Source organism: Neoarius graeffei, chromosome 3 (assembly GCF_027579695.1).
Source record: "Neoarius graeffei isolate fNeoGra1 chromosome 3, fNeoGra1.pri, whole genome shotgun sequence".
NCBI classification, from domain to species: Eukaryota; Metazoa; Chordata; class Actinopteri; order Siluriformes; family Ariidae; genus Neoarius; species Neoarius graeffei.
Window position 1 is genome coordinate 79,899,793 of NC_083571.1, and position 12,051 is coordinate 79,911,843.

Consider the following 12,051-nt stretch of genomic DNA (forward strand, 5'->3'; position numbering starts at 1 on the left):
AGGAAGGTCAGTTTTATAGCTTCTCTAAAGAGCTCAACTGTTTTCAGCTGTGCTAACATGATTGTACAAGGGTTTTCTAATCATCCATTAGCCTTCTGAGGCAATGAGCAAACACATTGTACCATTAGAACACTGGAGTGAGAGTTGCTGGAAATGGGCCTCTATACACCTATGGAGATATTGCACCAAAAACCACACATTTGCAGCTAGAATAGTCATTTACCACATTAGCAATGTATAGAGTGGATTTCTGATTAGTTTAAAGTGATCTTCATTGAAAAGAACAGTGCTTTTCTTTCAAAAATAAGGACATTTCAAAGTGACCCCAAACTTTTGAACGGTAGTGTATAACCAAAAAAGTGGAGATGGTTCACATAAATGGCTGTTGAAACACTATGGACAACTGCGATCATATTTACAAAGACTCTCCTGGAGGGGAGATGGAAATTTGAATTCAAGCTATGTGACTACATGAAGTTCTTCATGTCCTTCCTTTGTTATGAAAAGCTCCCTTATTAAGGACAATGAGATGAGATCCTTGATATGAGTATGTATGTGTGCGCATGTATGTATGTGTGTACATGTTCTGTATGTACGTCTGTATGTTTCATATATGTGCACACATTCTGTTCATTATTTTTTCACTGAAGAAACTGGAGATGTCAACTGCTCATTGTCCAATAAATAAAGATTAAAAAAAAAAAAAGCTCCTTTATTAGACAGACTTGTCATACTGCTAGTCCCATCAACAGAGGCTTACAGGCCAAAATGGGCAGAATCAGGAATTACATGGTCAGCTGTAGTCCTCCATCCACCAACAGGACGTGCCCTGTGATGTACGAAGACTCCAAGAGGAACAGAACAGCGTGTGCCACTTCCTGTGGCTCACCAAAACGACCCAGTGGAATCCTCTTTCCGTACTCTTTTTCGTTCAGACCTGCTGTCATGTCAGTCCGAATGAGTCCTGAAAGAGGTAACAGAGACAAAGAGAGATTCACTGTAGCGCATGCTTCATTACTACGTACTCCCTGTGTACTAATAAACTCCACATGGACATTAGTTCAGGAAAAGATATAATACCATGATCCAGGAAGTTATATAAACCACAACTACCTAAAGAAGAAAGGAGTCTACCTGGAGCTACCAAGTTGACTCGTATGTTTCGAGAAGCCACTTCTTTGGCCAGAGAGCGTGTGAAGCCCTCAAGGCCGGCTTTACTGGCGCTGTACGCACTCTGACCAGCGTTTCCCTTCACACCCACCACTGAGCCTGTGGGAATGTAATCTTCCATTAACATGCAGGAAATGTTAGCTTCTCTCACACACACAGGAAATTATTCTAGGCATATTTTAATAAGCATTTCTCAAAGATCATACCATCTGATCCAGTGAAATGACCTCAAGTTTCAAAAGTTCACTTGTTATTCCATCAGGTTAAAAAGGGAAGTGGAGACCAATTATGCTTTAATGCCACCTAGTGGCAATTACACGAATTACACACATGTCCCTTAGGCATTGTTTTCTTTGACTTATATTCTTGGAGCTCCATACTGACTAATGATGGGAATTCCAGCTCTTTTCATCTTTCAGCTCCCAAACAACTCACTGGCATTTTTTTAAATAAACTGGACAAAGTTTGTGATATTCTGGATAAGCATTTCATGGGAAATGTCAGAGGACACTTCATATAGGCACACTCAACTCAACTTTACGGTCATTCTTCCACGTATACAGAAGAACAAAATGTCGTTCTCAGTAGACCAAGGTACTTAGACAGTGCAAACAACAAGGATCATGACAAAACATTAAACATTAAATATTACAAGAGCTAAGGTAGGTGTGATAAGTGTGATGAGGTAGAGAGATAAGAATAAAGTGCTAATGCACAGTTTAAAGCAGGGGTCATCAAACTACGGCCCGCGGGCCAACTACGCCCCGCCACCCCCCTTTGACTAAAACTTTAACTAAATTGATATTTAGTTATAAACTGAACTATTCATATTTTCCGAATTTTCGTCATATGCTCGTGACCAAGCAGTGACAGGCAGCGCACGCGCAGAGAACTGTCAATGTTCAGGACAGCAAAATGGCTAGCGGTCAGCGAAAAGCTGACAGAGAGTGCAGAGTTTTTAAAGAACAGTGGACCACCGATTATTTTTTCGTTCAGTGTAAGGACCGTGCAGTTTGTCTTGTATGTAAAGAAAGTGTGTCGGTTTTCAAAGAATATAAACTGCGTCGTCATTCCAAAACCTGCCACAAGGAGTATGCTAGTTTGCGAGGGCAAACAAGAGAAGACAGGATTCGGAGGATGAAATGCGGACTGGCTGCACAACAGAATGTATTCCTTCGCCAAACCCAGATCAACCAGGCTGCTGTCCAAGCTGGCTATAAGGTAGCTCACCTACTAGCTACCCATGGAAAGCCGTTTGCTGATGGGGACTTTGTTAAAGTATGCATGCTTGCTGTGGCCGAGGTGTGTCCCGACAAGAAGGATGCGCTCAGCGCGGCGAGTCTCTCCGCACCTGCTATGACCAGGCGAACCGAAGATTTGGGGGACAACGTGTATGACCAGCTGAATGAGAAAGCGTCAGAATTCGAGTTTTTTGCTTTGGCCATGGATGAGAGCAATGACGTGCAGGACACAGCACAACTGCTGTGATCTATTGATCTATTGCTCATTATAATTTCACTGTTTTTTTTAATGTATTTATTTTATAGGCCTATTTATTTGACCTTTATTAAGTGCTGCACACAATTATTATTAATATTATTAATAATATCAACAGGCCTACCTACAATTTATAATTTTCCACTCACCTTTGCCAGTGTCAATCACCTCAACTAGGCAGATGTTTCTTACCTTGACAGCTTTGATGTTATTTTTATTAGAAAATAAATAAATGGAATATCTGTGGTATTTCAAATTAAAACAAAGTGTGAAGACTTGATTACTACTTTTGCAAACCACTAGTAAAGATAAACAAATATGTGCCAGGAATCAAGTGTTGATATAGTAGTGGGGGATATAGTAGTGGGGGATATAGTAGTGTGGGATATAGTAGTGGGGGATATAGTAGTGGGGATATAGTAGTGTGGGATATAGTAGTGTGGGATATAGTAGTGTGGGATATAGTAGTGGGGGATATAGTAGTGGGGGATATAGTAGTGGGGGATATAGTAGTGGGGGATATAGTAGTGTGGGATATAGTAGTGGGGGGTATAGTAGTGGGGGGTATAGTAGTGGGGGGTATAGTAGTGGGGGGTATAGTAGTGGGGGGTATAGTAGTGGGGGGTATAGTAGTGGGGGGTATAGTAGTGGGGGGTATAGTAGTGGGGGATATAGTAGTGTGGGATATAGTAGTGTGGGATATAGTAGTGTGGGGTATAGTAGTGTGGGGTATAGTAGTGGGGGATATAGTAGTGGGGGATATAGTAGTGGGGGATATAGTAGTGGGGGATATAGTAGTGGGGGGTATAGTAGTGGGGGATATAGTAGTGGGGGATATAGTAGTGGGGGGTATAGTAGTGGGGGGTATAGTAGTGGGGGGTATAGTAGTGGGGGGTATAGTAGTGGGGGGTATAGTAGTGGGGGGTATAGTAGTGGGGGGTATAGTAGTGGGGGATATAGTAGTGGGGGATATAGTAGTGGGGGATATAGTAGTGTGGGATATAGTAGTGGGGGATATAGTAGTGGGGGATATAGTAGTGGGGGATATAGTAGTGTGGGATATAGTAGTGTGGGGTATAGTAGTGGGGGATATAGTAGTGGGGGGTATAGTAGTGGGGGGTATAGTAGTGGGGGGTATAGTAGTGGGGGGTATAGTAGTGGGGGTATAGTAGTGGGGGTATAGTAGTGGGGGGTATAGTAGTGGGGGGTATAGTAGTGGGGGGTATAGTAGTGTGGGGTATAGTAGTGTGGGGTATAGTAGTGTGGGGTATAGTAGTGTGGGGTATAGTAGTGTGGGGTATAGTAGTGTGGGGTATAGTAGTGGGGGATATAGTAGTGGGGGATATAGTAGTGTGGGGTATAGTAGTGTGGGGTATAGTAGTGTGGGGTATAGTAGTGTGGGGTATAGTAGTGGGGGATATAGTAGTGGGGGATATAGTAGTGGGGGATATAGTAGTGGGGGGTATAGTAGTGGGGGGTATAGTAGTGGGGGGTATAGTAGTGGGGGGTATAGTAGTGGGGGGTATAGTAGTGGGGGGTATAGTAGTGGGGGGTATAGTAGTGGGGGGTATAGTAGTGGGGGGTATAGTAGTGGGGGATATAGTAGTGGGGGATATAGTAGTGGGGGATATAGTAGTGTGGGATATAGTAGTGTGGGATATAGTAGTGGGGATATAGTAGTGGGGGATATAGTAGTGGGGGATATAGTAGTGTGGGGTATAGTAGTGGGGGATATAGTAGTGGGGGGTATAGTAGTGGGGGGTATAGTAGTGGGGGGTATAGTAGTGGGGGGTATAGTAGTGGGGGGTATAGTAGTGGGGGGTATAGTAGTGGGGGGTATAGTAGTGGGGGGTATAGTAGTGGGGGTATAGTAGTGGGGGTATAGTAGTGGGGGGTATAGTAGTGGGGGGTATAGTAGTGGGGGGTATAGTAGTGGGGGGTATAGTAGTGGGGGATATAGTAGTGTGGGATATAGTAGTGTGGGGTATAGTAGTGTGGGGTATAGTAGTGTGGGGTATAGTAGTGTGGGGTATAGTAGTGGGGGATATAGTAGTGGGGGATATAGTAGTGTGGGATATAGTAGTGTGGGGTATAGTAGTGGGGGATATAGTAGTGGGGGATATAGTAGTGGGGGGTATAGTAGTGGGGGATATAGTAGTGGGGGATATAGTAGTGGGGGGTATAGTAGTGGGGGGTATAGTAGTGGGGGGTATAGTAGTGGGGGGTATAGTAGTGGGGGGTATAGTAGTGGGGGGTATAGTAGTGGGGGGTATAGTAGTGGGGGGTATAGTAGTGTGGGGATATAGTAGTGGGGATATAGTAGTGGGGGATATAGTAGTGTGGGATATAGTAGTGGGGGATATAGTAGTGGGGGATATAGTAGTGGGGGATATAGTAGTGGGGGATATAGTAGTGGGGGGTATAGTAGTGGGGGGTATAGTAGTGGGGGGTATAGTAGTGGGGATATAGTAGTGTGGATGGCTGTGCCAGGCTAGTACTAATCTCTACTACACAATGAGGCCTGCTGGTGGTCATATTTGTCTGGGTCATACAATTCTATGTTATATAGCTGACCCGACCCCGGCCCCCCATCACAGTCAGGAACGACAATGTGGCCCCCAGAGAAAAAAGTTTGGTGACCCCTGGTTTAAAGTATCTGTATGCAGTTTGTGTATTGACTGTTCATTATCCCTTTATTCAGTGACGGAGCACAGACACTTGGGATCCCCACTGTCTATTATGTGTAGACAGGGTCCTCACGTGTTTGCTTCACACACCCTATCTGCTACAACGAAACCGTGCTATGAGTAAATCCATTGAGGGAAATAGAATGTTTCATCAATTTCTATTCAATCTACCATTACAATAGTTCAACAAAATCATCCAAAATTGTCCAAACAATGGGCCACCAAATACATTAGTAGCAAACCTTGTCCTCAACCAGCGAGTGGCCTAGTGGTTAGCATGTCCGCCTCTCGATCGGGAGATCGCGAGTTCTACTCGTGGGCGGGTCATACCAAAGACCATCATAAAAATGGTACCTACTGCCGTCTGGCAAGGCACGCTGCAATACAGATGCGAATGCGGAGTCAAACTCTCGTGGTTACCAGAGGACTAACCCCCCACTATAACCCTAGCTATGTAATAGGCGAGAGGCCGAGGGCTACGGAAACGGAGATCGGCGCCGCCCTGTGCACCACATGGCGTGGGAAGGACTTAGTCCTCAACTACAGTGTCTTGCAAAAGTATTCATCCCCCCTTTGTGTTTGTCCTGTTTTGTTGCATTACAAGCTGGAATTAAAATGTTTACGTTTATAAAAGGTTTGCTCCTGCAGTCCAAAGATATGCGGAGGAGGTGAACTGGCTGCTCTAAATTGCTCATAGGTGTGAATGTGAGAGTGAATATCTCTCTGTCTCATCCCGGTAAGAGATGAATGTAACCCAAAACAAACTTAATTGTTCTTTAATCTTCAAAGTACAAGAAAGTCTTTTGAAAAAGCTATATTTTATTTCTTACACATGATTATAATTAATTATACTTACGTGTAGCCCTGAGCTCAGAAGCAATGTGCTGCCCGATACATACGACCCTGGTCACACTATTGGTCCCACTCCAAAAAATGTCATGTCTAAGATCCTATTAGATCACGTTAGATATTTATCACCAAAAGCACAACATGTCATAATCGTGTTCATATAGGACTAGCTTGGGTAGCATCATGATTTTTTTTTCTGATCTATTTCCAGGTGACCACATAGGTGACCCCAAAGCCTCCCATTTGGCCATATGCCGTGTTGCATGCAGATACAGGACCAGATAGGAACTGTTCATAGTTTTTGCATATTTAGCATAGCCTCTACATTTCTTGTTGGCTGAACTACTAAGAGTTGATAGTTTAAATGTGTAGTAAGATTCAAGCTACATGTTGAATGTCAGTCCCACCAGATGCAATGCAAACCCATGGTTCCATGTGTGACATTTTCTGGAAACAACTAAGTTATTTATAGTAGGCTGCTGTGTCCCAACAGGTAACAAGAGTGCTCTGAGAGCACAATGTCCCCCGCTGGCAACTAGGCCATAATTCTGGTAAAATGCAACTGAATTGAATGAAATTACAATACGCGCATTACCGACATATAACAAAGAATCCGGCCAAGTTTCGTGAAATTCCTCCAAAAATTGTGAGAGGAGTTGATTTCAGAAGGCGAGTACCCTTCCCAGGACAGACAGACGGACAGACATCGCCACGACATAATCTCCATTCAGGCCTTTTGTCCAGCAGCGGATAAAAATTGTGAGGGAAGTTGATTTCAGAAAGCAAGCACGCCTTGATGAAATTGCCCAAGTACAAGTTTGCTACTAATCAAGGGCATAACTCTGGTAAAATTTCATCTCATCTCGTCTCATTATCTCTAGCCGCTTTATCCTGTTCTACAGGGTTGCAGGCAAGCTGGAGCCTATCCCAGCTGACTACGGGTGAAAGGCGGGGTACACCCTGGACAAGTCGCCAGGTCATCACAGGGCTGACACATAGACACAGACAACCATTCACACTCACATTCACACCTACGCTCAATTTAGAGTCACCAGTTAACCTAACCTGCATGTCTTTGGACTGTGGGGGAAAACGGAGCACCCGGAGGAAACCCACGCGGACACGGGGAGAACATGCAAACTCCGCACAGAAAGGCCCTCGCCGGCCACGGGGCTCGAACCCGGACCTTCTTGCTGTGAGGCGACAGCGCTAACCACTACACCACCGTGCCGCCCCTGGTAAAATTTGCCCAAATTAAACGAAATTTCAATATGCGTATAACTGTCATATAACAAAGCCTTCTGCCGAGTTTGGTGAAATTCCTCCACAAACTGTGAGAGGAGTTGATTTCAGAAGAACGTACACCCTCATGAAATTATCAAAATACAAGTTATTTCATCAAGAATCAAAACTCTGGTAAAATTTTCACAAACGAAATTAAATCGCAATATGCATATTACTGTCATACAACAAAGGCCTTTTGGCAAGCTTTGAGAAATTCATCCAAAAATTGTGAGGGGAGTTGAGTTCAGAAGGCGAGCACACCTTCATGAAATTGTGAAAGTACGAGGTTGCTAATCAAGGGCTGTAACTCTGGTAAAATATGACCAAATTGAACAAAATAACAATAAAGCATACTACCGACATAACAATGCCTTTTGCCAAGTTTCGTGAAATTGGTCCAAAAATTGTGAGACGAGTTGAGTTCAGAAGGGAAACACACTCTCATGAAATTGTCAAAGTATAATTTTGTTAATCAAGGGCTGTAACTCTGGTAAAATGCGACCGAATTTAACGAAATTACAATATGTGTATTACCGACATATAAAAAAGAATCCTGCCAAGCTTTGTGAAATTCCTCCAAAAATTGTGAGAGGAGTTGATTTCAGAAGGTGAGCACCCTTACCGGGACAGACGGACAGACATCGCCACGACATAATCCCCCTTCGGGCCTTTCGGCCAGCGGGGGATAAATCTGGAGGAGTCATTCAAAATGCTCTCTGAGAAGGCTGAGTCTAACATATATAGGTTTAATACACAGACTTCTGAAACCCTGAGGATTTTAAAATGTGCCATCTGGCCAAAGTTCATTTGACTATTTTCCATAAACATTTATGTCACATATGGAATGTCAATTGCCTCTGTGTCTGGTGGTCCGATTCTGCTGAAATTTTCACGTTTTGCCACAAAGAAAAAGTGTGTTTATCTTGCTTGGCTCATTGACAACCCTAGGCAAAGTGAATTTTAGAAACATTGAGTTTACACCATCTTCTTATTTGAAGCAGAAGAGCCTTCTTGTTGCTTCATTCAGAAGCCTGGATAACGTGCACTAGGTCCCATTAAGCTCTCGCTCCCTGTGATTTGTTAATGTTAGGGTATTAGGAAATCATAAAGTATAGTACTGGGTATATACAAGGATGTTTCAATTTTACCCCTTGTGCAACATAACTGGGATCAATAGCATGATCAGGGCCATACACTTTTTTGGGGGGATGGGGGTGGTGTAATCATTGCAGAGAGGAGCTTTATGAGTATTATAAACAGATAGAGATGACAGGTTACAGCTCACCTATATTGACAATAGCACCTCCATTACTGAGCATGGTCCGTAACACTGCCCTGCAGGTAAGCATTGAGCCAAGCAGGTTGGTGTGAAGAACAGAAACCATGTCCTCATATTTACACCTCATTAATAATGCATCTCTGAAAAACAAAGACAGAGAACCAGGTTAGTAATCACAAGACATGAGGCAAGCCCTTATCTGAGACTCTGTACACCTGTTCAAAGTTTAAAATAGCTTCAGATCCGTTACACATCATGAATCCTATGGCACTGCGTCAACTGTTCGGGTCTGTAAAGCATATGGTGCACTTATAACCAAAAACAATGCACACTTTGGTGTCCTCTCTGACCTGTTGATTCCTGCTGCATTGACTAGGTATCCCACAGGGCCACAGGTCTTAGTGATGGTATCGAACACTCTCTGCACCTCCTGCTCTTTGGAAACGTCACAACTGAGACCCACATGTTCCACTGTAGTTAAAAACAAATAAATAAAAAGAAAAAGAAAAAAAAAAACTCATCCTAGTTCCATTTTTTAAGTTTGGAAAGTTGCATGCAGGTATCTTGAAATATGTTTTAGGGTTAAAGTGATCTACCTCCAGAAAGCGTCTCTGCTGTGGCCTGTGCTGCTTCCTTGTTCCGGGAGATCACCACAACTCGATGCTCTCTTTGAGCCAACAGTTGGGCTACTGCTCGCCCGATACCACGGGAGCCGCCAAACACCACAGCCAATCTGGACATCCGCTGTCAATATGATGGGGGGGGGGGGGGGGGGGGGGGGGGCACATTAAGATCCCATTTTATTGCCAGCAACACGCCAGTTTTTATATAAGAACTTAGTAGCAGAAATGCAAGATGAAAAGGCAAACGCACAAATGTTAGATGTTCCTTCAGGTGTTGACAAGAATTAAAGTTTTTAAAAAATAACCGTTCTTATGGAACTTGGATTAAACAAAAATCCTATATATTAAAAAATCCTATATATCAAAGAAAAACCTTTCTAGAATTCTGTAGAAAATAAACATCAGCCGATAGTCACATGTTTTATTTCATGTCAAATAATCGGAACAAAGGAACCAGGAATGCACTCTAAAGATTGAATAATTAACATGCTGAGGTTGAATTCTGGGATGTAAGTCTTACACAGCAGTCAGGACAGAGTGGCTGTCATTTTGCTGCAGTAGAAGTGTGGACACATGAGTGGCACAAGGATGTCAACTGCCACCCTAGAAATAAGCCTTGCCACCCCAAATCGGACATCTCTGTGACATCCTGCACACTTAGTGAATCATATCTACTTCCATCCATCCATTCTGGCATATCACTACAGGTGACGTGGCCGCTCTGACGGCTTCAGCCATCAAAATGCTTAGGGAACATTACAGTACTGGTTTCCCGTTGCCTTCTACTAGATTATTATAGAGGTTTTCTCCTTTCACCCATTCACATGCACATTCACACCTATGGACAATTTAGAGCCACCAGTTAGCCTAACCCGCATGTCTTTGGACTGTGGGGGAAACCGGAGCACCCGGAGGAAACCCATGCAGACACGGGGAGAATATGCAAACTCCACACAAAAAGGCCCCCGCTGACCACTGGGCTCGAACCCAGAACCTTCTTGCTGTATGGTGACAGTGCTAACACTACACCAACGTGCCACTCCATATCTACCTCATGGTGGTTTAAATCACTGTAGTATTGTAGGTATATGCAGTAGTGTCATTATCCATCCATTATCTCTAGCCGCTTATCCTGTTCTACAGGGTCACATGCAGGCTGGATCCTATCCCAGCTGACTACGGGCGAAAGGCGGGGTACACCCTGGACAAGTCGCCAGGTCATCACAGGGCTGACACATAGACACAGACAACCATTCACACTCACATTCACACCTACGCTCAATTTAGAGTCACCAGTTAACCTAACCTGCATGTCTTTGGACTGTGGGGGAAACCAGAGCACCCGGAGGAAACCCACGCAGACACGGGGAGAACATGCAAACTCCACACAGAAAGGCCCTCGCTGGCCACGGGGCTCAAACCCGGACCTTCTTGCTGTGAGGCGACAGCGCTAACCACTACACCACCGTGCCACCCCGTATCTACCTCATGTGCTTTAAATCACTGTAGTATTGTAAGTATATACAGTAGTGTCATTATGTGGCTGTTAATTTCCATAAGATTTAGTTCTGTACATAATTAAGTTGTGCATGCTCTTGGTCAAAAGATCAACAAACCGCATTAAAGTCCTGTTCATCAGTTACACTACTGTTCAAAAGTTTGGGGTCACCCAGACAATTTTGTGTTTTCCATGAAAAGTCACACTTTTATTTACCACCATAAGTTGTAAAATGAATAGAAAATATAGCCAAGACATTTTTCTGGCCATTTTGAGCATTTAATCGACCCCACAAATGTGATGCTCCAGAAACTCAATCTGCTCAAAGGAAGGTCAGTTTTATCGCTTCTCTAAAGAGCTCAACTGTTTTCAGCTGTGCTAACATGATTGTACAAGGGTTTTCTAATCATCCATTAGCCTTCTGAGGCAATGAGCAAACACATTGTACCATTAGAACACTGGAGTGAGAGTTGCTGGAAATGGGCCTCTATACACCTATGGAGATATTGCACCAAAAACCACACATTTGCAGCTAGAATAGTCATTTACCACATTAGCAATGTATAGAGTGGATTTCTGATTAGTTTAAAGTGATCTTCATTGCAAAGAACAGTGCTTTTCTTTCAAAAATAAGGACATTTCAAAGTGACCCACTCTTTTGAACGGTAGTGTATATCTCATTAAGACATAAATGTTCGTTTTAATAGTTATTCCTCTAAATGACTTTACAAACCTTTGCTCGACTTTACAGGTTCCAGTGGGAGATCAGTGTGTCCCAGCGTGGTTTTTATTGCCTTTTGCTGAAGAGGAAAATCTGAAAACTAACTACTTCAATACACAAGTCAAAATTTGCACTAAATCCTGTTTTTCGTCTTTGAAAACAAGTTATGAACCTAGCAAGGCTTGTAACTAGCCAGGTCATGCTCTTAAACTAACAAAACATGCCAAAATGATTATATTACTAGCCTTCTTGTAGTTCTATCATCAACTTCTCCCGTGTATCCTCAAAACAAACATGGGTGTCGCCATCTTGGATCAGCTGTGTACCTTAACCACGCCCACAACAGAGCGTGACGTGTTTACGCCTTAAAGGCGTACGCTGTTGTTTTGTTTTCCTCACCCGTATTCGAACCAGCCCCTGTGCAGTTAATCCTCAAAAGAGGC

At 43.4% G+C, this 12,051-nt stretch overlaps 1 protein-coding gene across 3 annotated transcripts; it reads right to left on the bottom strand.

Annotated features, from left to right (window-relative positions):
- Positions 1-691: 691 nt before the first annotated feature.
- Positions 692-11,931, bottom strand: cbr4 (carbonyl reductase 4). Of its 3 annotated transcripts, XM_060916043.1 has the most exons (7): positions 11,854-11,879; positions 11,621-11,687; positions 9,363-9,510; positions 9,117-9,237; positions 8,773-8,906; positions 1,114-1,269; positions 692-964 (listed from the first exon to the last, which is right to left on the bottom strand). In XM_060916043.1, exons 3-7 carry the CDS (start codon positions 9,505-9,507, stop codon positions 786-788), a joined length of 735 nt encoding a protein of 244 aa, XP_060772026.1. In that variant the 5' UTR covers positions 9,508-9,510; positions 11,621-11,687; positions 11,854-11,879; the 3' UTR covers positions 692-785. The 3 variants fall into 3 exon arrangements, with proteins under 3 accessions (XP_060772026.1, XP_060772028.1, XP_060772027.1); XM_060916045.1 differs by having other exon boundaries at positions 1,135-1,269; positions 11,621-11,931; XM_060916044.1 differs by lacking the exon at positions 11,621-11,687 and having other exon boundaries at positions 11,854-11,922.
- Positions 11,932-12,051: the final 120 nt, after the last annotated feature.

Coding starts and splice junctions, on each gene's coding strand:
- cbr4 (XM_060916044.1), bottom strand. CDS start 9,507: ATGTCCAGATTGGCTGTGGTGTTTGGCGGCTCCCGTGGTATCGGGCGA. Junction 9,238..9,362: donor AGCAGAGACGCTTTCTGGAG/GTAGATCACTTT, acceptor TTTTAACTACAG/TGGAACATGTGGGTCTCAGT. Junction 8,907..9,116: donor AATGCAGCAGGAATCAACAG/GTCAGAGAGGAC, acceptor TTTGTTTTTCAG/AGATGCATTATTAATGAGGT.